The 23,495-nt window shown below is 41.1% G+C and overlaps 1 protein-coding gene across 1 annotated transcript in view; it reads left to right on the top strand.

Moving 5' to 3' along the window:
- Positions 1-23,495, top strand: part of ttc7a (tetratricopeptide repeat domain 7A) — a 114,276-nt gene that overhangs the window by 14,766 nt on the left and 76,015 nt on the right. Inside the window, exons 4-10 of the mRNA XM_079559424.1 lie at positions 310-440; positions 2,475-2,599; positions 3,030-3,108; positions 3,314-3,483; positions 4,280-4,343; positions 4,986-5,123; positions 16,640-16,723. Coding sequence (XP_079415550.1) covers positions 310-440; positions 2,475-2,599; positions 3,030-3,108; positions 3,314-3,483; positions 4,280-4,343; positions 4,986-5,123; positions 16,640-16,723 — 791 coding nt within the window. The remainder of the gene's footprint in view (positions 1-309; positions 441-2,474; positions 2,600-3,029; positions 3,109-3,313; positions 3,484-4,279; positions 4,344-4,985; positions 5,124-16,639; positions 16,724-23,495) is intronic.

Genomic DNA, 23,495 nt, shown 5'->3' with positions numbered 1-23,495 from the left:
AATAGAATTACATAAACAAATTTAAGCAGTAATAATTTATTGTTTTGACAGGTTAAAATTGCTTCAAAACCAATCGCTAAGTCTTATGTTCTAAAAAGGACCGCATATAGCAGAGTTTATGTTGCATGTCAACATTCATTTCACCTTGTTTGCATGGACTAGATTCGCTTAATGAGTAAACATATGCAAAACAGTCTAGAGACAAATAACCTTCATACCAAAGTACAAGGTGAATCAAATCATTCCACATTTTACCTTTCCGTGACTGATGTGGAGTTTCATCTGTATTGTCTCCTCTCTCCTCCCCAGGTTTATCTCTGGGTCATCAGTCTGTGACAGGAGTGTCCCGTGTTCGTCTGTCGGAGCGAGAGGAGGAGAGTCTGTCCTGTTTCCTCAAAGCCTGCGACGCCGCGCTCTCATTCCTACAAGAGCTCGATAAGGTTCGGCTAAATGTTTAGGTAGTACTGCACTAGAAATGCAAAATAGCAAATGTAAAAACTAAGGACTGGTACAAAGTGGAATACTTGTGTTTTTTGTCAGACTAAAGGTTTACGCACAAGCCTTTTCAAAATGAGTTAAGAAACGTGTCCATTTGACTGGTCCATTTGTATTATGGATAACATATCAGTGACCCATACCTGAAAGGAAGGAGGAGTGCGAGACTTCCATTCCTTCAATATCAGTCTCTTGGCAACTATCAATCCCAGCTCCAATGGTTGCCGCATTATAGTTGGAATTGGCCTTGTTATTTGTGAACAGCCAAAAATAGCAAGTCTGGGCTCAGGCTGGAGGGGCCTCTGACATGCTTTGGAGTACCAGTCACATACTTTAGACCAAAAGTTTGTCAATGAAGAGCTGGCCCAAAAAGCATGGGACAGTGTACCCTCTGACATATTACACCTGTCACACACTGGGGAAACTGATGGATATATTCTATGTAATCTGACTTTGGAATAATGTAAGCGATGGACAATCTTAATGGATCTGTATCATGCTATTTTAGCCATTCCAAAGTTAAGTATAGGCATTTATATGATATATTGTACCTCTACCATTATGCAGCACTCATTTTTGTGACAAATATAAGTGTTTTCTGGAGGTATTTTTCAAACCCGGAAGACACAACGCTTCGATTCAGTTAACTCCACCCTCTCTCTCCGCACATACAACTTTACCGTGATATAAATTAACAGCAATAAGTGAAGTTACTTCACGATGCAGTTATAAAGAGTTGGCATCTGCAACACAGCTTCACACACACGCTAACACACAAGCTAGCACACATGCTAACACACTAACACACAAGCTAACATACTAACACACACGTGCGTTTGTTTTGGCCCCAGCTGACCTGGAAGCACCTCGGGCACATCCTTTTTTTCTTTCTTACAACAGAAATAATGAAAAAGCTGGTTTACAAATTAAAATCAGGCCGTAAGCATAGAATTAAGACATTACATTACAGACTCCGAGCACTTCCGTTCTGCTGTGACGAAACAACTGAGTCAGTCGTTCACCAGGAGAGGGAGGCGCAGCTGCTCAGAGAGCAGGATTCAGGAGGATTACTGAGAACTGCGTGAATGAAGCCAAAAAACACTCTGGGGGTGTTTTTGATAAGGAAATAGCATAACAACATGGCAAAAAACTCCAAAAAGTCGATTTTGCATGATATAGGACCTTTAAATTGAATTAATTGGTGCCTGCTGTTTATAGAGCAGGAATGAATATTAGACAAACAGGGGTTCCACATGGATTCAGACAGTTCCACACTTAGTTCTTCTCTCCAAGTATCCCTAGTTTTTACAGTGTGCGCAATAATACAATCATCAAATAGACGTACAGTTCTCTAAACAAGACGCTTGGAGAAAGGAGGGCTCTTACAAATATCATAAATTTCTCCAGGGGTAGATTTAGAAAAACTTCCATTTTTGATTGGGTGTAATGTCTAACCTGTAAATACCGAAAGAAATGGGAATTAGAGAGATTATATTTTTCCTTCAGTTGGTTTAATGATGCAAATTTACCGTCAATGTACAGATTATTAACTGTGACCAAGCCAGAACTATTTTTAAAATGTATTTATTGGTTTATTTGGTATGGACAGTGCGAGTTAATGAACACACCACACCGGATTGTAGCTTTGGGCTAATTTGCATCCATTGTACAGTCGCACACTCAAACACACTCTCATTCATCATGGCCTTTTGTACATGTTTTTAATGGTAAACCTACGCAGACATGGGGAGAACATGCAAACCAGTATAACAAGGGGTGGAAGGTCGAAGAGCATTTGATGGTGAAGCAGCATGTCGTGTGTGCATTTAGCTCATTGTGTACATTTTGATATCTAAAATTGTATATCCTCCAACTGCTCTGATCCTTGAGTCACTGCCAATCTCTAAACATTGGACAGTACCTGGATGAAGTGCAGGCTGAGTGGGAGAAACAAAACAACATTTCTTGTGTATTTGCAGAATGTAACCACACCCCACTCCAAAACACCTAAATCCAGCCCCCTGCCTCCTCCAGCAGAGCTCGAGCTGGGATACTTCCTCCAGGCCGCACTGCAGAGCGCCTACCTCTGCCTTCTGCACAGAGGGTGAGTCCTGCTTTTAGGATGCTAGTGAGATGAAGATTCCGAAAGACTATTCAGGGTAAACTGTGGAAGTGCATTTCATTTTCAAGCCACTAGATGTCAGTGTTGGCCTGTGTAGTCAGTCACAAAAAACTTCTACCTCTTCAATGTTTGTTACATTTATTATGCCATGCCAGCTCTCAAGATAGCTTTTTACAACTTCATGAGAGCAATGCAATCTGATCTCAGTTTTTGCCCCTAATATTATATTGTGTGCTAAGCTCAGAAGTTTTTATTAGATGATTTTGTATTTTTGTTTTTTACTTCTCCTACTGAATTGTTGTTTTTTGTAATAGCAGTAGACTTTAGTATCTCTCCTTCAAACCATTTTCCACAGCTCGTACTTGATCATATTATTGCTATATCAAACTTACACTGCCCTTGTACGTCGCAGGCACCTGGCACAGGGGGCCCATCAGCTGCGGAGGGTGCTGCGGGTGATCGAGTCCCGAGGGTCTCAGAACTTCAGGAAGGTCAGTGTCTCAAATGAAGAATATGGGATTTACTTTGAGCATGTAATGACATTTTGTGGCGTTTTCTTTTGTGTACGCTGTGGTTTAATTAAAGAAAAATACAAGGATTTTCTTTCCTTTCTATCCTGTTTAAGCACCAGCTTTCTATGCAATAGCATTTAAGACTGACCCTGTGCAAAACGTTGTCTTGTTGCTGTGTGTCCAGTCTGCAGCGAGGAAGCTGGCCGAGGTGCTGCTGACCTCTGTGAGTGAGGACAGTTACTGGCCGCCTCTGGGTCCGCCCCCCTCGGCCTGGCTCCACCGAGAGGGAGCAGCCGCCTCCAAAGACGCCATCTACCCCACGGTCAAACCCCCGCAGCGCTACAGCACCGACGGGTACGGCCCAGGGATTAACCCCTTAACTCCCACCTGAACGGATCCCATTTTCTCCAGTTTGGCGTTACCCTAATCAAAAAGCTCCTTGGGGAAAGAAGCACCAAAACAGCCACAAAAAATGAGACGAAAACAAGGATGTAAATGCAACAAAAATGTGACAAAAATTAAAAAAAATGTGACAAAAAAGTGACAAAAAAATGAAAAAAAAGAAGAAAAAAAGTGACAAAAAAAAGACAAAAAAAATGACAAAAAAGTTACAAAAATGTTGCAAAAAAAATCTGATGATGTGAGGAAAAAGATCCATTTAGATGAGTTTTGTAGATTTTAGCTTTCAAATGAGGTGTTACACTGGCCTACAGGATTTGGGTAAAGCTGAACTGGAGAAAATGCTCTCGGTTCAAGTGGGAGTTAAGAGGTTTATCGTCAGGTCGGCTGCCAATTCAATGGAGGAAATAACTACAGTAAATGAGGAGTAAATGGAAATATTTGGTGTTAGTTGGATTGGACTGGAAAGCTTTTTTTCTTCTGACATTTTTTTTTTTTTCTCATATCGCCCTGCCCTAAACAGAAAAGTAAAAGAGGAAACGAGACCCAACAGATTTTGTGAACACGTGTCGGATAAAAGCGAGAGGGAACGAAGTATTTCAGCCCGACACCGGAGACTGAATAAGATCCGCTGCAGGAGAAAAGGCTTCAGTTACAGAAACACGAGTCTCCTAATCTGACCGTCTACCTGACCGGACCTTGGGCCACTTCCTGTTCCTTAAATGTACTTCCTGTTTTCCCCTCTGCGCAGGTGCTTCTGTCCGCAGGACGTGGTGGAGGAGGCCGTGCTGCTGCTGCTCATCACAGAATCAATGGTGAGGCCCACATTCAGACACATTGAAGTAGTTAAGTCGTAAATGGCAACTTTTAAATGGGGAATTGATACATTGAAATTACTTTTTTTAGTTAGATGGGTTGCTGTCCATTTTTTACATGTTATTAATGTAGTTATTTGTTGATTTTTCTGTAAATTTGCTGCAAAGATTGTGAGCAAATTATAAAACTAAAACAATTCTATATGACAAAAACCTGAACATGGCCTAGTAGATACAGTGCATTTGTTGTAAACACTGGAGAAGAACTGATTGATATAAAATGAGCCATTTTGTAAGTAACTTGCAGACAACGTCCAGAGAATAACAAAAGGAAAAGGTAGACAAGTTGAAATGACAGAAATAAAGAATATTGATTGATTCTGACTTGCCAAGTAAAATAAATCTGCCAGATGAACAAACATGCACGGAAAATAAGCCAATAAAAACTGCCTACTCAAATAAAGGGCAAATATACTGATTCCAAGAGCATTTTACTCATTTCTAGAGGTTCTTGCCACATTAACTGAAACTTCAGAGCAGTGAGACGACACACTCCCCATCTCTACAGGGACAAGGACTGAGATTCACTTTATGATTCAAACCTGCTGATTGTATATCTTTCCTTTCCCCTGTGTCCTGTAGACGAGCGCAGAGGCAGTGATCAGCCGGATGCCCGACCAGGCGGAGGCCCGACAGGCCAGCCTGCAGGACGCCTCCTCCGTCTATGACCTGCTCACCATCGGCATGGCCAGGAGGGGGCAGTATGGCATGCTGTCTGAGGTAAAAACTGGCACTACAAGTTTTAGGTCTGTTCAGAAGGCTGCACAATGTATGTCCATATTAGGGTTACTGCAATATTAGGTGATGTCATATTCATTATATCATCATTCATATTCATTTTTTTTTTCAAGGAAACAGTCAAAATCTAGACAATATTTTTTACTTTTATCATTGTGCTGCTGACTGAAGTAATATGTGCTTTTTTATGTTCTGTGCATCACAAAATGTTTGGAAAGTGAGACTAGAGACTAGCTGCAAATTGCTTTGAAAAACTCAGATTGTAAATACAGGATTTGATCTACATCACAGACCTCACTGCTTGTCAATGGCTGCAGCAGATATTGACATAATGCATTCTTAAGCTGGTTTTAGCATGACATCTGACGTTGAAATGGACCTAACACCTCAACCCTGACCTTGACCCAACAGTAAAGGAAATTCTATATCTCTAAACCGTAAAACCAGCAGCTCAACTCTCACACACTCCCACATAGAGAGACATGTTTACAGGCCGAGCTGCCATGTTTTCTGCATTTAAAACTAATGTCAAGTCAAAACACAAGTCCTGGTTCAGAAAGATTGTAAGAGCCACAATTTTAAGCGAGTATAGTTTTGGTGGTACTCGTGAAGTCATTTATTTCCTACGTCTTGGAGTGAAAGCTTGAGAAACACTAAATATATTACATGTGTTTCGAGGGAGTCTTCCTGAGACTTGGTGGCTCATATTTCAGCCATCTTACAATGTGTGCAATGTTAGTTTTAGTTAAAGGGATTAAAGGGAAGTTGTAATTTTTATACTCACTACTGCCACCTCACGTCTTACGCGTAGCTGCAGTTTCTATATTAAAGAAGTACTAAGTAACTCATGCCCCTAGAGGCCATAAGCGCATGCTGTGTTTTTTTTTACTCATTATTGTCCGTGAGAGTAAATACTACGCTGACATAAAAGACAAAGGGAGAGAGGGATATTGTACATTGTGCCACAAACCAATTACACAATGGAGATAATTTTTGTCACTCAAACGTGTCTGTAAATACTGCTTAAGTGGCGCTAGCCCACAGTTAGCTTTGACCCTTAAGCCTTAGTTTCTTATTCGTGATTCCATGAGTATGTATTGCGCCTCCGGTTTTCGAAACAAGTTACTTAGTACTCTTTAAGCTCGTGCATAACCGTACTTAGGACTCCATTGAACGACTTTTTGAGTGACAGCGCAGGCTTTTAGAGGCAGCTGTGGTGAATAGGTTTGGGTTCATTCTGCACATTAGGACATTGCTGGAGCATGTAGGGGGTAGAAAATACATAATTGCATTTTTAAACTCCATCTCGTCCCTTTAAAGCAGTACTAAGTAACGTGTTTACCATAATAAATCCTCTTTGTAGATTATTATGGGATGATTGGAGGGTCTTTCATCTCCCCCGGTGTCTCTGGCCAGAAAGCCATGCCATGCTAACATGCTAGCGGGCAAAGCTAACTGTGGGCTAGAGTCACTTTAAACAGTATTTACAGCCAAGTTTAAGTGAAAAAAAAAGGTATAATTGGATGTACAATATCACGCTCTCCCTTTGTCTTTTCTGTCAGTGTAGTATTTCCTCTACAAGACAATTAATAAGTTAAAAAATCCCAACTTAAGACACCTGCGGTTGCGCTTATGGCCTCTAGGGGCAAAAGTTACTTAGTACTGCTTTAACCTCTTAACTCCCGCCTGAACCGAGCACATTTTCTCCAGTTTGGCTTTACCCCAATCCAAAAGCTTCTGGAGAAAAGGTGTGAAAATAGCAACAAAACTGAGACGAAAACAAGGATGAAAATGTGAAAAAATTGAGGAAAAATTGACGAAAAAGTGACAAAAAATTGACAAAAAATTGACAAAAAAAAAACAAAAATTGACAAAAAATGGACAAAAAAGTGAGAAAAATTTGACGAAAAATTGAGAAAAAATGGACGAAAAAGTTATAAGAATTTGACAAAAAAATGCGAATAATTTGACGAAAAAGTGACAAAAAATGGACCAAAAAATGGACCAAAAAAAATCGAAAAATTTGACAAAAAGATCAATTTAGTTTTGTAGGTCTTAGCTTTCAAATGAGGTGTTACACTGGCCTACAGGATTTGGGTAAAGCTGAACTGGAGAAAATGCTCTCGGTTCAGGCGGGAGTTAAGAGGTTAAAGCATGTTGCAAATGGAACCACAATTGCAGTATTTACTGATGCTCCATTCTTTTCTGTAAGACTGTTCGGGCTGGGTACCGTTGCGTGTTTTTTTATATATCGGTACTTGGTTTTCGATACTGATACCCTTAACAATACTTTTTTCAATACCTATATGCTAAAATATTTGTCATCCAGAAACAGCAAAGTCACTTCCTTTAATGTTGTGGACCAAACAGGCATCAAAACCTGGTCTAGTTTTTTGCTGGGCACCATTAGACAATTTCTGGCCAGTGAGAGGCCGAGTGCTGCAGAGTCAGAGAAAGCATCGTCTGAACTCCTGCCTCGGTGTGCGCAGGGAAAATCCTGTCTGTTGCCAACTCTGTTTACAAAAAGAGCCATGTTTGCTCTCTTCACACAGCACTCACCTTCGTGTCTTATTTTGTCAGTGATAAGCGGATAAAAATCTTGGCCCTTGGTTTGAGAAAAGCCCTTTTTAGTGCTGAGAGCCTTAAAACTAATAACCCACTTTTTAGCTGAGAGTATAGGTGTAGGTGTAAGGATGCAGCTGAAAACCAATCACAATTACACTGAGCGGGCCACAGTCGGTCAGGTTGCTAAATGTTCAACCTTTAACTTGTCCACGGTTGACGTTTGATCCCAAGTCCTGCTTTTATGTACATTATACCGTCCCTGCCCTACATCAGTTACCACCACCGACTGTGGAGCAGATAAATTATTCAATGTGCAGTGACTTTGTGTCCAACTGTGCTGTATGCATCGCTGATGTTATTGATTCTATCTAATTATGACAAAAGTGAATGTAAACCTTGGCCTGTCCCGATACTAAATTCTGGATATATTAAGGAAAATATAAACAATATTACTGAGGACAACTTGATGGCACTGAAGCCAACTAAAAGATGGAAATATCTGTATTCCCTCACTATAAAAGTCCTTATAAAGAAATAATGGGAAAAAAAAGTGACTAGGGCTGGGCACTGTTACAGTTTGTTCAAAACCAGTACTTTATCGATACTTGGTTTTCGATACCGATGCCTGAACGATCCTTTTTCCGATACGTACACTAAAATATCTGTCGTCTAGAACCAGAAAACAGAACAATAATGTGTGAAAGATCTGCACGACAAAAATGTGGCAAAAATGAAGAAAAAATGTGTAAAGAAAAAGGGGCAAAGATAGGGAAACATTGGGAATAAATAGGGTAAAAACAAGAAAAAAATGGAAAAAATGTGTACAAAAATTGGTAAACATTGGGTCAACATTAGAGAAAAAAAAAAAAAAAAAAAAAAAATTGGGCTAGATGGGGAAAAGATTTTTTGGGAAAAAATAATTTATTTGAGTTGAAACTACCAAGTCACTTTCTGTGATCCTGTCCCAGGACCAACAGCATCAAAATTTGAATCTAAAGATACAAGATTTTTTTTTCTTTTGTTTTTTCGATACCGGTAGTACCTACACAGCCCTAGTCCTGACCAGTGATGCCAGTAACTAATTACTTAGTAACGTATTACTGTTATCGGATCACTCTTTTCAGTGACTAGTTCAGTAAGTATTTCCAAATAAGTAATCAGATTTAAGTTACTTTTCCAAATCACTGTGTTACTATTTAGTTTTTTTTCTTTTGGAAAAAATACATTTCTTTCTGCATCTCGGCGAGTGACGTAACATAATGTGACAAGTAACGGATTCAGCCTAAAGACATGAACATTGGTTGGGAAGAGAGATGGAAATACGTCATTTTTCTTAGTCAAAAATGTTAATGTTAAAATGCACTTCCAGCAAATTGAGTATTGGCAAAAGGGTTTGTCATTAGTGTGTTGAAGCGGTGGAGATGTTGTCGGCCGCAGCTGAATGTAACTACCTAATAAAATAACTTGTAATCTAGCTTTGTTATTTATACAATCAAGCAATCAGTAAAGTAAAGTTACTTTTCAATTAATTAATTTGTAATCAGTAATATATTAAAAAGTATAAAATCTAGAATGAAGTTGCACCTTTTCACATTGTATTATAAACAGCCACAGCTTCTGAAGAAAAGGGCGCTTTGAGAAAACAACAAAGAAAACACTCTTTACATGGAAACAGAACAGGCGACATGAATAGGCTCTTTGTGGGCCACTATGTACAGTCCATGACCCTTGTAACGTGTTAAATCTGTGCCACTCATTTCAAATCCCGCATAATCCCTGCTGAGGGGCTAATGGGAAGTTTAAAGTTCACACAAACGGCCAAATGAAAAGTGGCCCGAGCCAAAGGGGCCGAAATGCAATTAGGTTTGTGGTCTCGTCTGTCGCTCCCTTGCTGTTTTTGTGTCAGTCCACTCTCTTCCCGGTGAAGTCACTGCTGGTGTTGGGTTGGTGTGAGGCTGGTATGTGAGCGGCATGCGGGGTCAGAGCTCCTCCTTCAGCAGACGCATTACTGACATGCCACAAAACAGAGACGCACACAGTCAGCATTATGTCCCGGCGTAGCCAGCAGGCCTATGGTTCTGCTGGCAATGTCACTGCATTTCATTTTGGGTTTACAATACTTCTGTAGAGATGTTTAGCCATGTCACATTTTTTTCCCTCTTTAGATGCTTACTTTTTTATTTATAAGGGAAATGCTTTGTAGGAATCAATTAATCTTTTCGTAGTTGAGGACATTTCTTTTGGCAGCCTAGATCTACTTTGTAAGCTTTCTTTGTCCAAATATAGCACATTTTCTTCTCTCGCAAAAGCTTAAGTCAAAGGCTAAATTCTCAACTCTGTGAACTCTGGCTGAGACGTGCTTCTAATTAACTCAAGTGAGCAATTGGAATATGTGCGGGAGGGTCTGTGAGAGACGGGAACACATTTAGGCAGCATTTACTCAACCACCTCTGTCTTTCATGGTTTGATAACGGAGTAAATGAGGTAGTGCAGCTTTAACATTACACAATACTACATCGAAATGCTTTGAAATTGCGATAACAATACAAATTGCATCTACCCCTTTGTATCGTGGCACTTATTGTATCCCAGCCTATCCATACTGAGATATGTTCTCACCTGAGGCAAGGCAAGGCAAGGCAACTTTATTTATACCGAGCAATTCGAACACAAGGCAACTCAATGCGCCATTTTTACACACTAAAATATTCTTACCTGAGCTTAGACGAGTTGATACGTACCTGTCTGGTCTTTGTGCCCGTGGAGGAGCTTGGTCGCTTCCAATTTCACCCCCGTTTGTAGCTATAGGAATACACTGGGATAGGCCAAATGCTGACGACATCTTTGGTCGTTTTGCGTGACTGAGGGCACGCACAAAGACCAGACGGGTACACATCAACTCATCTAAGCTCAGGTAAGAACATGTCTCAGTATGGAAAAATGGTGGCTTTGAAAGTAAAGTAAATCATTTGCCCCTTTTGAACACTATTGTAGAGAATTACAATATCACTGACTGGACTGGGACTGGGTTGGTTGAGTTGATGACGAGTCAGTGTAAAAAAAAGTATCTAGAAATAAGTCAAATTGTCTCGAAAGGAATTGAACTAATGTGTCTGTTCAGGCAATTTTTTTTTTTTTTTTTTTTACAAATAAATGAAGAAAAAAAGATCTTAATGATTAGAAGAAGATTAGATTAAAAAAAAAAACATAGTTTTCTTGAAATAAAATTGCTGTTTTTGTTCATTTCAGTGTTTTTTTGTTAAAAAATGGTCCCCCTCCATTTAAAACAAAATAAGCATGAACTGCAAATATATTTTGCTTATATATATTTGGTGTATTTAGTGAATGTGCATCAACATAAACAAAATTGCAAAGGCGAACCCTTGCTCTAACTGAAAAGTCACAGTGCAACAAAGATTGTCAAACATCCAAATTATTTATACTGTATTTGGATTGAGCTAATGAAACAACAAAAAATCTGTAGGTGGGCTCAGTTCTTCTTAGCACATTTGTAAAGTATGACCTTTATCCTTTGAGCAGAGGGCAGAGAGCAAAAAAAAAGATAAAAAATAAAAACATGTTTCCCAGCCCTCCCATGTACAGATTGGTCAAGGACAAATGTACTTATTTCAAGATGACTTTTAGCAGTGAAGCAAAACATCCTCATTTCAACCAACTCAGTGCAGTCGACGATTTTGAAAATCTCTAATGCGATGGATAATCCCTGGATGAATGAGAGCCTTCACAAACTCTCTGAACAACGTCGAACACAGACTCATGTGCACATTAGTAAAGGCAACAACAAGTGATTTGCCAAAGGATACCATAATTGCAGGGGTCAAACCTCCAACCTGCCTTGAACTTGCACTGCAAAACAATCTAATAATCAGTCATCGTTCAATGTCGCCAAAGGACAAGCAAAGTTTCAACAAAGTGCTCTTCCTGACAGTCATGCTGCAAGAACCTGTGTCTGTTTATGGGGCGTGATTGATGACAGCGAATGCAATCCATCACGGCGAGATGGATGACTCGATGACATTTAAATTTTAATAAGCCGCTGTAACTGGTCACGACTCTGCAGCCAGATCCATGTGTGGTCCGGTTTATGAGACCGATGCTATCCGAGACCAGACTGCAGCACGACTAACCTAATTTAGACCCGGCCAGAGCCTTTCCTGTGTCCAACGCGAGACTAAACAAATAATATGAATACTTTCTGGATGAGTCTGAGTCTCTTTTATGCATGTAATTGCATAATTCACTTCCTTGTGCCATCTTTTAAGTTGTTATTTCTGAGCAAAACCACACTGCGGAACATTCCAGGTATACGCCACAAGAGCTAGAAGGAGAGATTGAGGCAGACAGACAAATATCTCCTCCGTGGGAACTAACATTGGCCTTTTTGGGGAGGAAAATATGGAGAAGTTGATGGTTTTTTGAGTGGTTTACAAGGGATTTTTGAGAGGCAATCCACCCTATTCAAACTATTGATTTGTAATAATAAATAATAGAAGCTTTGCCTGTAAAGATGTTCAAAATAAAGCTGAGCTGAAATGAATTTTTGAGGCAGCAAAGGAACAGGGAAAGATGAGTGTAAGACTGAACGATCAGGGGAGAAACTTAATCCCTGTGTCTCAGTGATAAGGACATTCATTAAAAGTTGCTCAAAGACGAATCTCTCTCTTCTGCCACACTCTTTTCCCTCACCGCCCCAAGACATTTTGATCAATTCTGAGTTTAAAACTGAACCTAAGTGGGTGAGTTGTTTAGGTAATTCATTTTAGTTTGTGCAGTTGTTTTGCCGTTTAAGAACAAGAAGTGCATGTAGCCTCAATGCATGAAAAACATGAACACGACAGGCTAATCTTCCAGCTGCGTACTGCTGACCCACCCCCTTGTGCTGGTGTTCTGATCACGTTTCTGCGGCGTGGAGTTGGTCCCATACTCTTAAATACTAACGCTAAAGCGGGACCCATCAATATATTCTCTCTCTCTCGGGAGCTAGACAGTGTTTAACTCACAGTGGGAGAATTAATAGTTTGCCCCGCGCTTAATAAGAAATGTGAGGCTGCACGATGTAAAGAAGAGGAGCGCGAAGAGGAAGCAGGACGTGCTCGTAGTTTGCATGGCCAGCCATCCACTGCTGCTTTTGTATCTGTTTAGTAAAGAATATAATGGCTAGCTTGTTGTAGTCAGCGCTGCTGGTAGCGCACAATGCCTCTGCCAACTCCTTTTTTCCCTAAGCACCGTTGTTTGTACTCAAGATACCAACTTCGTCTTGAGCAACGATGTTGTTCGGAGAGTGTGAGCATTGCACTAAGCCTTTTCCAGCTCATCCCAAAGATTGTCAATGGGTTAAATGAACAGGCCACCGTTTTTACATACTGAAATATGTTCTTACCTGAGCTTAGACGAGTTTATACGTACCTGTCTGGTCTTTGTGTGTGCCCACAGTCACGCAAAACGACTTAAAGGGGGGGTATTATGCAAAATCGACTTTTTCAAGCTTTACATGATGTTATTATGTCATTCCCTCATTAAAAACATGCCTGAAGTGTTGCCTTGGCACATTCACATATTTTTGAGTAATCTGTAAAAACTCTGATGGCAGCCATTTTAGGGATAGGTTTGCCTGAATCCTCCTAGGAACGCCCCCACCTCCTGGAGACGCCTCCGAGCTTTCGTCACCAGCCGAGTAACCAACCACTGCTCCTCAGCAGAGCCCCCTCCACACTGATGCCACAGACAGCGTGTGGAGGGGGCGTGTCGGAAAGGGTCAGAGGTTCTTAAAGAGACAGAGGCCTATTTCAAGACATTTGCTGCAGCCATTTTGAGAGAGCAATTTTATACAAGGCAGTTATTCTAATTTACTGCAGTTACAGACCAACAGAAGCTTTCGTCATCATTGTAGTGTGATATAGACTGGTGCTATGTGATTGAAAAAAGCATAATACCCCCAGATGTTGTTAGCATCTGGCCTGTCCCAATGTATTCCTATAGCTCCAAACAGGGGTGAAGTTAGACGCGACCAAGCTCTTCCACGGGCACAAAGACTAGACAGGTACGTATCAACTCGGTTGAAGAACATATCTCAGTATGGAAAAACATTGGCCTGTTCCTTTAAGATCTGGACTCTGTGGCGGCCAATCTGTGTGTGAAAATGATGCCGCATGTTTCTGAACCACTCTTTCACAATGTGAGCCTGATGAATCCTGGAATTGTCATCTTGTAAAATGCCCGTGCATCAGCAAAGAAGAAATCCATTGGTGGAAGAACATGGCCATTCAGGATGTTCAGGTAGTCAGCAACGAGGATGGGTTCAAATGCAGAGAACGGGGATCAATAAAGTATACCTTACCTTACCAGTTCTCATTCTTTTGGGAACATAGTATTGCTGAAATCAAACCTGACCAACTGCAGCAACCCCAGATCAGAACAGTCATTGCAATGATTCTGTGTCCTATGATTCTTGTGAGTGTTTTGATTGACAATCTCCTGTTTATTCGTGAGGTTGTTGATGGATTGCGCCGTAAGTCATCATGGTCTCTGCGCCAAATAGTCAGGGCTGCACAAGAGAAGATTAAAAATTGGGACATCATTATTACAACGGTATAACTGCATTAGTTTACCATCCCAACACAGTAGGTTTCATTGAATTCAACTCAAATCACTGGCAATTAATTTTAAACATTTGTCTTCTTATGGTTTGTTTTATGCTGTTCATTTGTCATGCTGTACGGCGTTGCCTCTTGCGATATGGATATTGCATCTCCTAATATTGCAATAACAATAATTTGCCGATATATGCAGCCCTCGTAGGCAGCAGTAAGCGCATATCATTGAATCAGGGCACGGCTCTGCTCCTGCTTTGATTGAGCAGATCTCTCAACGGCTTCAACCTGACCTGTCGACTCAACCTACATTTGCAGCATATTATTAAGCAAATCAATAATATATCATTCCTAACTCTGTTGCCCTGTGCAAGCTTTCTACATGCATTATTCATTGACTCTTCCCGTCACACGGTGTTGGTGGCAGTAAGCTGCTTCTATAGACTTTCTCTGCTGCTCAAACGCATCAATCACCTCTTTATGCGGCAAATGGAGCAGTGCGGGTGGTGAGTGGGGACTGACAGGCATTAGAAACCGTTTTGAACCAATACCCAAATGTGGCTAATCGCACTCGTAACAGCTTACAAAGGATGTAAACTTAAGATAACAGTCTTTAAAGAAACTTGTAGATATATGCAGTGACGTAAAAGCATCCCTTCATACCAACAGATCTTTGTCAAATATAACATTCTATAAATGCTTCGTAGAAAAAAGGTCTCAGGTTTGAATCCCCAGGCCAGGCGTTTCTGTGTGAAGTCTGCATGTTCTCCCTGTGTCTGCTTTGGTTTCCCCTCCGTGCACTGCTTTCTCTGCACAACAAAAAATCCCTCTTGTGCAGGGATCTCCAACCAGTAGCTCTTCATTTCTTTTCTGGGAGCTCGCTAAAGAAGTTCTGCCTCTCTCTATAAGTCACATTTTAGATGTATTTTCTTTTTGTTCTGAACATTTTTAACATAATCTGCAAAGCAATTAGGCAAAGAAAGTAAAGGATAGGGACAACATTCAAGGTATTTTCTTTCATTTTGTTGAAATATCTTGGCGACTAACTCTCCAAGGAGAACTCCTCAAAGTGTCTTCGAAGTATAAGCAGCTCTCTGATACTTTTGTTATGAAAAAGGAAGAGGTTGGCGACGTCAGCTCTAGAGCTATAGGATGAATGTGAATCTGCTTGTGTGAGCAAATGCTGGACAATGGATGGAGATGCTTGGTGTGACATTTTTACAGTATCGTGTGTATCATTTTTATATAAATATCTTGTTTTTCCACAATTTTTTGGAGGGGTCGGGAGTTTGCAACGAGTTAATACTTTACTTCCATGCATGTAACAACACACTTTACTGGCATGTATCCAACAACAGACTCCAACTGATATCTTGGGTGAATATCTGGGTGTTTTACAATATTGGCAATTAGCCGATATCACGCTGCTAAAAGGCCGATATCTCCGGAACCGGAAGTGATAGAAACGTCCAGTTTTTCTGCATTGGAAAGAGCTCAGTCAGAGCCTTGAAAGGGGGGGTATTATGCAAAATCGCCTTTGTTAAGCTTTACATCATGTTATTATATCATTCCCTCATTAAAAACATGCCTGAAGTGTTGCCTTGGCACATTCACGTATTTTTGAGTAATCTGTAAAAACTTTGATGGCAGCCATTTTAGGGATAGGTTTGCCTGAGTCCTCCTAGGAACGCCCCCACCTCCTGGAGACGCCTCCAACCTTTCGTCATCAGCCGAGTAACCAACCACTGCTCCTCAGCAGAACCCCCTCCCCACTGATGCCACAGACAGTGTGTGGAGGGGGCGTGTCGGAAAGGGTCAGAGGTTCTTAAAGAGACGGAGACCTATTTCAAGACATTCGCTACAGCCATTTTGAGAGAGCAATTTTATACAAGGCAGTTATTCTAATTTAATGCATTTACAGACCAACAGAAGGTTTGGTCATCATTGTAGTGTGCTATAGACTGGTGCTATGTGATTGAAAAAAGCATAATACCCCCTCTTTAAATGACACATCTTCCTAGGCCTCAGAAGAGCTGAGAAACATGAATATCCTGACTAAACCAGCCTACATTTCACAGTTAGACGCATCATACACAGGATTATAGATGAGACATTTTTAAAAGTCACTCAAAAATATCGGCATCGCTTGTCAGCATCGGCCAATCAGAATCCACAAAATCGGCATCGGTCTGAGAAAACCCACATCATCAATCTCTATTCAGCAGTAGTTTTTGTTTGTCAGGTCATATTTTTGTCACTGAATCTGAAGATATTAGTGCGTAGTATCCATGTTCGAGGGTCATGTTATGTCTTGTTTTTCAGTGTCTGGAGAGAGCCATGAAGTTCTCCTTCAACGAGTTCCACCTCTGGCACCAGCTGGGCCTGTCCCTCATGGCGGCGGGGAAGGTGAGCTCATACTCCACAAATATAAACCACACATATGCTACAGCAGACCCTCCATGCCACACAACACCAGACTGCACCACACCCAGAGCACACATGTCCCATTCCTCCGTGACCACATACCCATGTTTTACACACGTTCAAATCGGTGTGAGGGGAAGCGTGTGGACCGAGGGGGAGAGAATATGGGATAATTTTACTGTGCATTAACATGTGTCCAACAACAAGGGCAGGATTGTTTTCACATTATGTTTCAAACTGTGATAGAGGAAGCTAGTTAAGTTTTACAACTTTCAGGGAGTAAAACGTGACCAGTAATGCTGACAAAAACTAGCCTACTGACAACACTATTTCTTTTTGTTGTTTTTTTTAACAAATGGCTGCGAACACAATAAACTCGAAGGTGACAAAAAGTATATCTTAACCTCAATTTAGTTTTAGTCTACCGTGAGAAGTGGGTACAGCCCCAATAATTACATTTTGCGCTCTCGTAAATGTTGTGTCCTTGAGCCGGTCTCTTGACCCGCGTCAGCCTCCCATGTCTGCTTACGCTGGTGCTGGACGTGTGCACGAATGGCCGAATGTATCGTTGAGGTAAAGAGGTTTGAGTGCGCAGAGGAGGAAGAAAAAAGGCACTTTCACATGACTTCATAACAAGTAGAGTCTGTTTTGCCAAAAGTAAGTAAGTAAGTAATCTTTATTTATATAGCACTTTTCACAGACAGAGGTCACAAAGTGCTTTACAGTGGACAGCAACTAAAACAAACAGTAAAAGACAGTAAAAAAATATGTATTCAAAGAGGCCGCTCTATTTGCTCTCGAAAGCCTTGAAAAGCCTGATTTATTTATGGGAATTAATGGGAATGTATGGGAATTAAGAGGGAATTAACAAAACTGAAGGTTGCGTCTTTACAGGCAGAAGCATAAAACATTTATTTGATAGTTATACACTGAAATATCACAGCAGAGAGAAAAAGTCTCAAAAGAGTCATCTTTGCAGTGTCTGAGCACCAGGGTTTTATAGACAGTGTTTAGGTTGTGACCGATACAAAGAAGAGCTTTTGAGAATGGAATAGACTCAGTCCACATCTCTATCCATCTTTCATTTATTCACCAAGTGCATACAGTATTACAATATTATATCGATATAAAAGTGTATAATTTTGGTCAGTTTAATGCAGCTCTGTGTCAGACACAGGCCCTGCCACTCCTCGTACAGTAATGATAAGCGTCTGTCGTGATCTGAGTTACAGACAGGTGAACTTAACCAATAACCAATCACAGTGTGATAAAACAAATTCATTCCATGGAACTTTGGCGTCTGTCCCACCAGTTATTTGAAAGAGAATTAGGCAGAATTTAGGTTGAGGAAAGTTCTGTTATGTTCTGACCTGACGATAAGATGCTCACACTTACGGGCCATCACTAAAAGTTTTATGTTTCAAGAACATCATTAATGGATAGCTAATAGTTCACTTCTTATTTATTCAACAGAAAATGCAATAAAATCATAATTTTGACAGCTTTTAATTTTTGAAAAGTCCCCAAATTCCCGAGCTAAAGTTCCTATTGAAAGTTTCCAGAAAACCCTAGTTGACATGTTTGATGTGTCTGTAATTACTGGAGTTAAAAGCATAGGCTTCGTGTGGACCTGATCCCTTGAAAATATTGATAAGGTTCAACCAGTGGGCGAGGATTGAACTCATCAGCCTTCGTCCCTGGGTAGTTATAATAATATATAGTTATAGTTTTCCCGTGACAATACTGTGGGAGGCATCATGGCGCTGGTCTTTGTCTTGTACATTTGGAAAGGTTTGAGCTTCAGCCTTTGGAGAGCTGTGGAGGCTCGCTGCCGCCCTGAGTTTAAAGCAAAGCCTCTTTGCCCTTTTTAGTCCATGGGCCAAACCCCAAAATCTGGCAAATCGGTACCGAAAAGGTGGCAAAGGCTATCGTTGATTTTTAAGTAGGTCCATGTCTGAGGTTTATATTTTTGTATGATAGCCTTTTCAGAGTTACAGCTTTGTCATAGTTTTGAGCTGTTGAAGTGAACCACACCCATGTCAAAAAAGTCACTTTTGACACTGGTCCATATTTTGGTTGAGGCCATTTCCAGCCCATTAGATACTGATTTACACCATTGTATTTGGTATCATTGTAAAGAAGACATGTTCATGTTTCATTTGAGCCCAAATGTACTACGCTGTGACTATTACCGTGGTAACCATAGCTCCTCAAACTCCAACCTGAGGACATTTTTTCACCATTTTCATAAAAACAGTTTTACTATGTTTAACGCTGTTTCTTCAAAGAACATCACAGAGACAAATGTTTGATACTGGGCAACTCTCTAGACTCTGAGGATTCAGGAAATGTATAAAATGTCAGTACTTTTTCAACTTAAGGCCTCACAGTGAGCCACGAAGTAAAAGAATGTCCACCTCACATGAGCCTCTCCCATTGAAATAAGCCTATATCTGCCATTCTAAGGTTGGAACAGCTGGTGAGACTTTCTGTCCAGGACAGGCCAATGCAACTTGAAAATACATTTATAAAAATTACAGTTATTCTGTATTATATAATCTGTATCCTAAATTGTAAAAAAAAAAATCACTACTGAAACCACATAATTCTACATTGGTAATTGGCAAATAAATAAAGTTTCTAGCAATATAACATTGCAGACACCATTGTCTTTTGCTTCCAGAGAGTTGTGCCGTCGAATAGCCCTCGGGAGAAAGACAAAAGGGGGTTAACTATTGCTAGATTTTGAGCCAAAAGCTAGGTTAGAAGTACCAAGGTGTTCTACCGTACTAGAACTGGATTCTACAGAAAATTGACTCAGGGGACATGAAACAAAAAGAAGAACATGCAAATTCTACGCAGAAAGGTCCCACATGGCCTGGGATATCCAACCCAGGAACATCTTGCTGTGAGGTGACAGCTAGACATTCAGTCACTCTTGAATCCCCTTGTACAAAAAACATTATGCTGATAGAAAAGGGTGAAGGGAATACCTTTATGTCCAAGAAGTTGTGGAAATTGTAAGATTAGCTACAGCTTAAACACAGCCACAGTTCTGTGTCCTGCATAACTCCTGCAGCTGTAGGAGACCTAGGAGAGCTGTCTCCCAGAGACACAAACTGCAGTTGGTTAGACAATTGGTTAGGCAAGAACCAAGCTTTTCCTGCAACAGTTGACAATGGCGACCTGTGGCCATTGGCAATGTTATGTTTTCTTCCAACCAGACTCTGCGACTGTGAAGGGGCAAGGGAGAAGTGGGGGTGAATTTCGGCTGAGTACAGACTGGAACCACAGCAGGACCGGCTTTACATCTTTTTCTCTCAGACACGGACAGTGGTTAACTCAAGTTTTTAGTTTGACCTGATAGAGCTTATAGAAGCCCATAACACTAAAGGAAGAACATGAGGCAGCACGATGTAAGCTAGGAAAATAATGTGGGTCTTGTCTTGTTTGGAGCAGCGCTGTCTTTGCGCCAGGTGGAAGATCTGGCCCAAAAATTATTGAATGCGCAGGAGAGATTGCAGGCCCCCAGTGGTTAGTCTTAGTGCTTAGCGTGGTCTTGCCTCTCAGTATGAAGCTCAAAGTAGGTGTCTTTGTGTGGAGTTTACATCCTCTGTCTGTGTGGACAGATTTTCTTTGGATGCTTTGGTTTCTTCCATTAACATAAAAGATGCTGGTATTGAGATAAAATGTGCACAAGAGGCAACAAGAGCTTTCAGAGGTGGTGCCTGCTGAGCTCCCAAGAGACAGTTTTCTAGTTGCATTTGACTGAGCTCGATATAACTATTGTCAGCCCGAGGGGATGCTGAGCCCTGCAGAGGTGGCTCAGCGAGGGGAGGGTTCTCTTGTAAACGCGTAACATGCATGATGCAGCGTGCAATGTTTAATAAAGATTAAAGAAATAAAAGTGTCCCTCCACTGCTGCAGCCACTCGCTGCAGATCCAAGCTGAGCCAGCGGGACAGAGAGGCAGCAGCCTCACGTTGGACACCGTTCGAATGTGCAAAGTTACGAAATGTACAGGATTTAACTGATCAGAAACTGTCACATCGGCTGTGGAGGAGTTGCAGAGTTATGCAGCAGTTGCAAGAAAACTGAAGCGTATTGGAACATTTGCACTACAGCTGCAGGATTCTTGGAGCGGCTGAATTGGAAAAAAAAAAGTTGCTCTGCCCCCTGTAAAATGCGCTTCTTTCTTTTGGACTGAGCTGTGGCTACACAAGGAGCATCATCAGGAGGTAAAGACTGACACACGATGGAAATGTCTCATTAAAACTCAGATCAGACCTGGTGTTGTGGCACTTGAGGCGTGTGTGGTTTATTTATGGAAAACTGTTGTTTTGGTGTTGGGGTGTGTTTGGTGTTAGGGGTGTGTGTGTTGATCTACTGTATCAAAGTAGGCCGTGCGTAACCGACGCTCAAACAGACTTTTCAAGGCAATTTCGCTTTTGTTTTCAATTTGACGTAGAAGAAGACAAGGCAGCGCGATGTAAAGAGGAACATAATGTGAAGGTTGCCATAGAAGAGCAGCGCGAGTGCTGCTTATAATGAACCACGCCTCAGTCGGCCTCTTTTTCTTAAACAACGCCCTCTCCCTAGCAGCACAGCCTTTAGCGCAAAACCTGCGCCACATGCAAGATTGCACGTGCACCACGTTGCGTTTAGAGTTGCGCACGGACTGTGCCAGTCACAAGATCTGGCCCTTGAACTTTGTACACGGCACCAAGGATTGGCATCGGCAAGTCTGAGGTCTGGGGTTTTAGAGGAGGCATGCTTTGAGTGGTCAAGTTAAAATATCTTGAGATATAGTTCATAACTAGGGAAGAAAGGATAGAGTATGAGTATAAGGAATACTCTTCACATGAGACAAGTCGCCCAAACGAATTCATTCAGTCCACACTTGGTGGTAAGATAATTAACCCATGGTCAGGTCATGGAGGCAGCAGCAAAGCAGAGATTTCCAGACATCCCTCTCCACTTCCTCCAGCTTTTTTGAAGGGATCCCGAAGCTTCCCAGGCCACATAGAGACAGTGTGTCCCCGAGCCACCTAAGATGGCTCCCCCCGATGGGAAGAAGCAGCGGCTCTATTCCAAGCTCCTCTTAGGTGACTGAGAAAACTCCTTTCGGCCGCCTGCATCTGTGACTTTGTCCTTTCGGTCATTACCCAGATCTTATCACCATAGGTGAGGGCAGAACATAGATCAATCAGTAAATCAGCTCCTTCTTCACCACAACAGTCCGACACAACGATCACTACCGATGTCGCACTGATCTGTCTATCGATCTCACGCTCCATCCGTCCCTCAATCGTGAACACGACCCTGAGATACTTGAACTCCTCCACTTGAGGCAAGGCCTCTCCACCGATCTGGAGAGGGAAAGCCACCCATGGCCTCGGATTTGGAGGTGCTGATACTCATCCCACTTCACACTTGGCTGCAACTTCGATAAAGCTCCCCAGATAAACCGCCCCAGGGCAGCTGAAGGTCCTGATTTGATGAAACCAACAGAACAACACCTGAGATCCTGGGGTTCCCAAACCGGACACCCTCCGGTTCCTGGCTGTGTCTTTAAGTTCTGTCCATAAAACTAATAAGTAAACTTTTGTTTATTCATTTATACAGCATATTTCATGCGCACAGACTCAATATGCCTGGGAAGAAAATAAATAAATTACACAACATAAAAAAACTCCAATATATTAATACAGCACATACACAAAAAAACAGAAAAGCTGGAGAAATTCCTCTGTGATTTAGTTCTGGATGAGGCTAAGCTTTAGTTTTGAGTTGACTCTTCATGTCCTGGTTATAATCTATAACACCTCACACCTCACCATCTCTATACTACTATATTTTATTTATTTGTAATGAAATAAAACAACTTTACTGAAATAACCTTACAAAATGTGTTACTTTATTAACTTACTAATCAGTAAAAAAGGATGTTGTTCAAACGTGTGGTTTATGGCAAATTCAACTTCAGAACAAACTTTCTACAGCAAATACATTAACAACTAAGTTAGTATCTAGTGTAAAATATGGTGTTTTTGGCACAACCATGTGGTGTCTACAAAGACACACTTTTGGAATTATCTTGGATTATTGAGACATTTTAGACAAATGTACAGGACTACGTATAGTAGTGAAAGAAACAGAATGCCATTGTGTGTATATAGCATATAATATGATAAATATCTACAATATATAAAATAGATAAACAACTTTTTGCTGAAAATACAGAGCTGTTCTTCTCCACAAATGTATTTTCAAGTTGCATTGGCCTGTCCTGGACAGAAAGTCTCACCAGCTGTTCCAACCTTAGAATGGCAGATATAGGCTTATTTCAATGGGAGAGGCTCATGTGAGGTGGACATTCTTTTACTTCGTGGCTCACTGTGAGGCCTTGAGCTGAGAAAGTACTGACATTTTATACATTTCCAGAATCCTCAGAGTCTAGAGAGTTGCCGAGTATCAAACATTTGTCTCTGTGATGTTCTTTGAAGAAACAGCGTTAAACATAGTAAAACTGTTTTTATGAAAATGGTGAAAAAATGTCCTCAGGTTTGTGTTTGAGGAGCTATGGTTACCACGGTAATGGTCAAAGCGTAGTACATTTGGGCTCAAATGAAACATGAAAATGTCTTCGTTACAATGATACCAAATACAATGGTGTAAATCAGTATCTAATGGGCTGGAAATGGCCTCAACCAAAAAAAGGACCAGTGTCAAAAGTGACTTTTTTGACAAGGAGG

This window comes from Gobius niger, assembly GCF_951799975.1.
Source record: "Gobius niger genome assembly, chromosome: 7".
Classification (NCBI taxonomy): Eukaryota; Metazoa; Chordata; class Actinopteri; order Gobiiformes; family Gobiidae; genus Gobius; species Gobius niger.
This window is presented reverse-complemented; position numbering and strand designations above follow the sequence as displayed.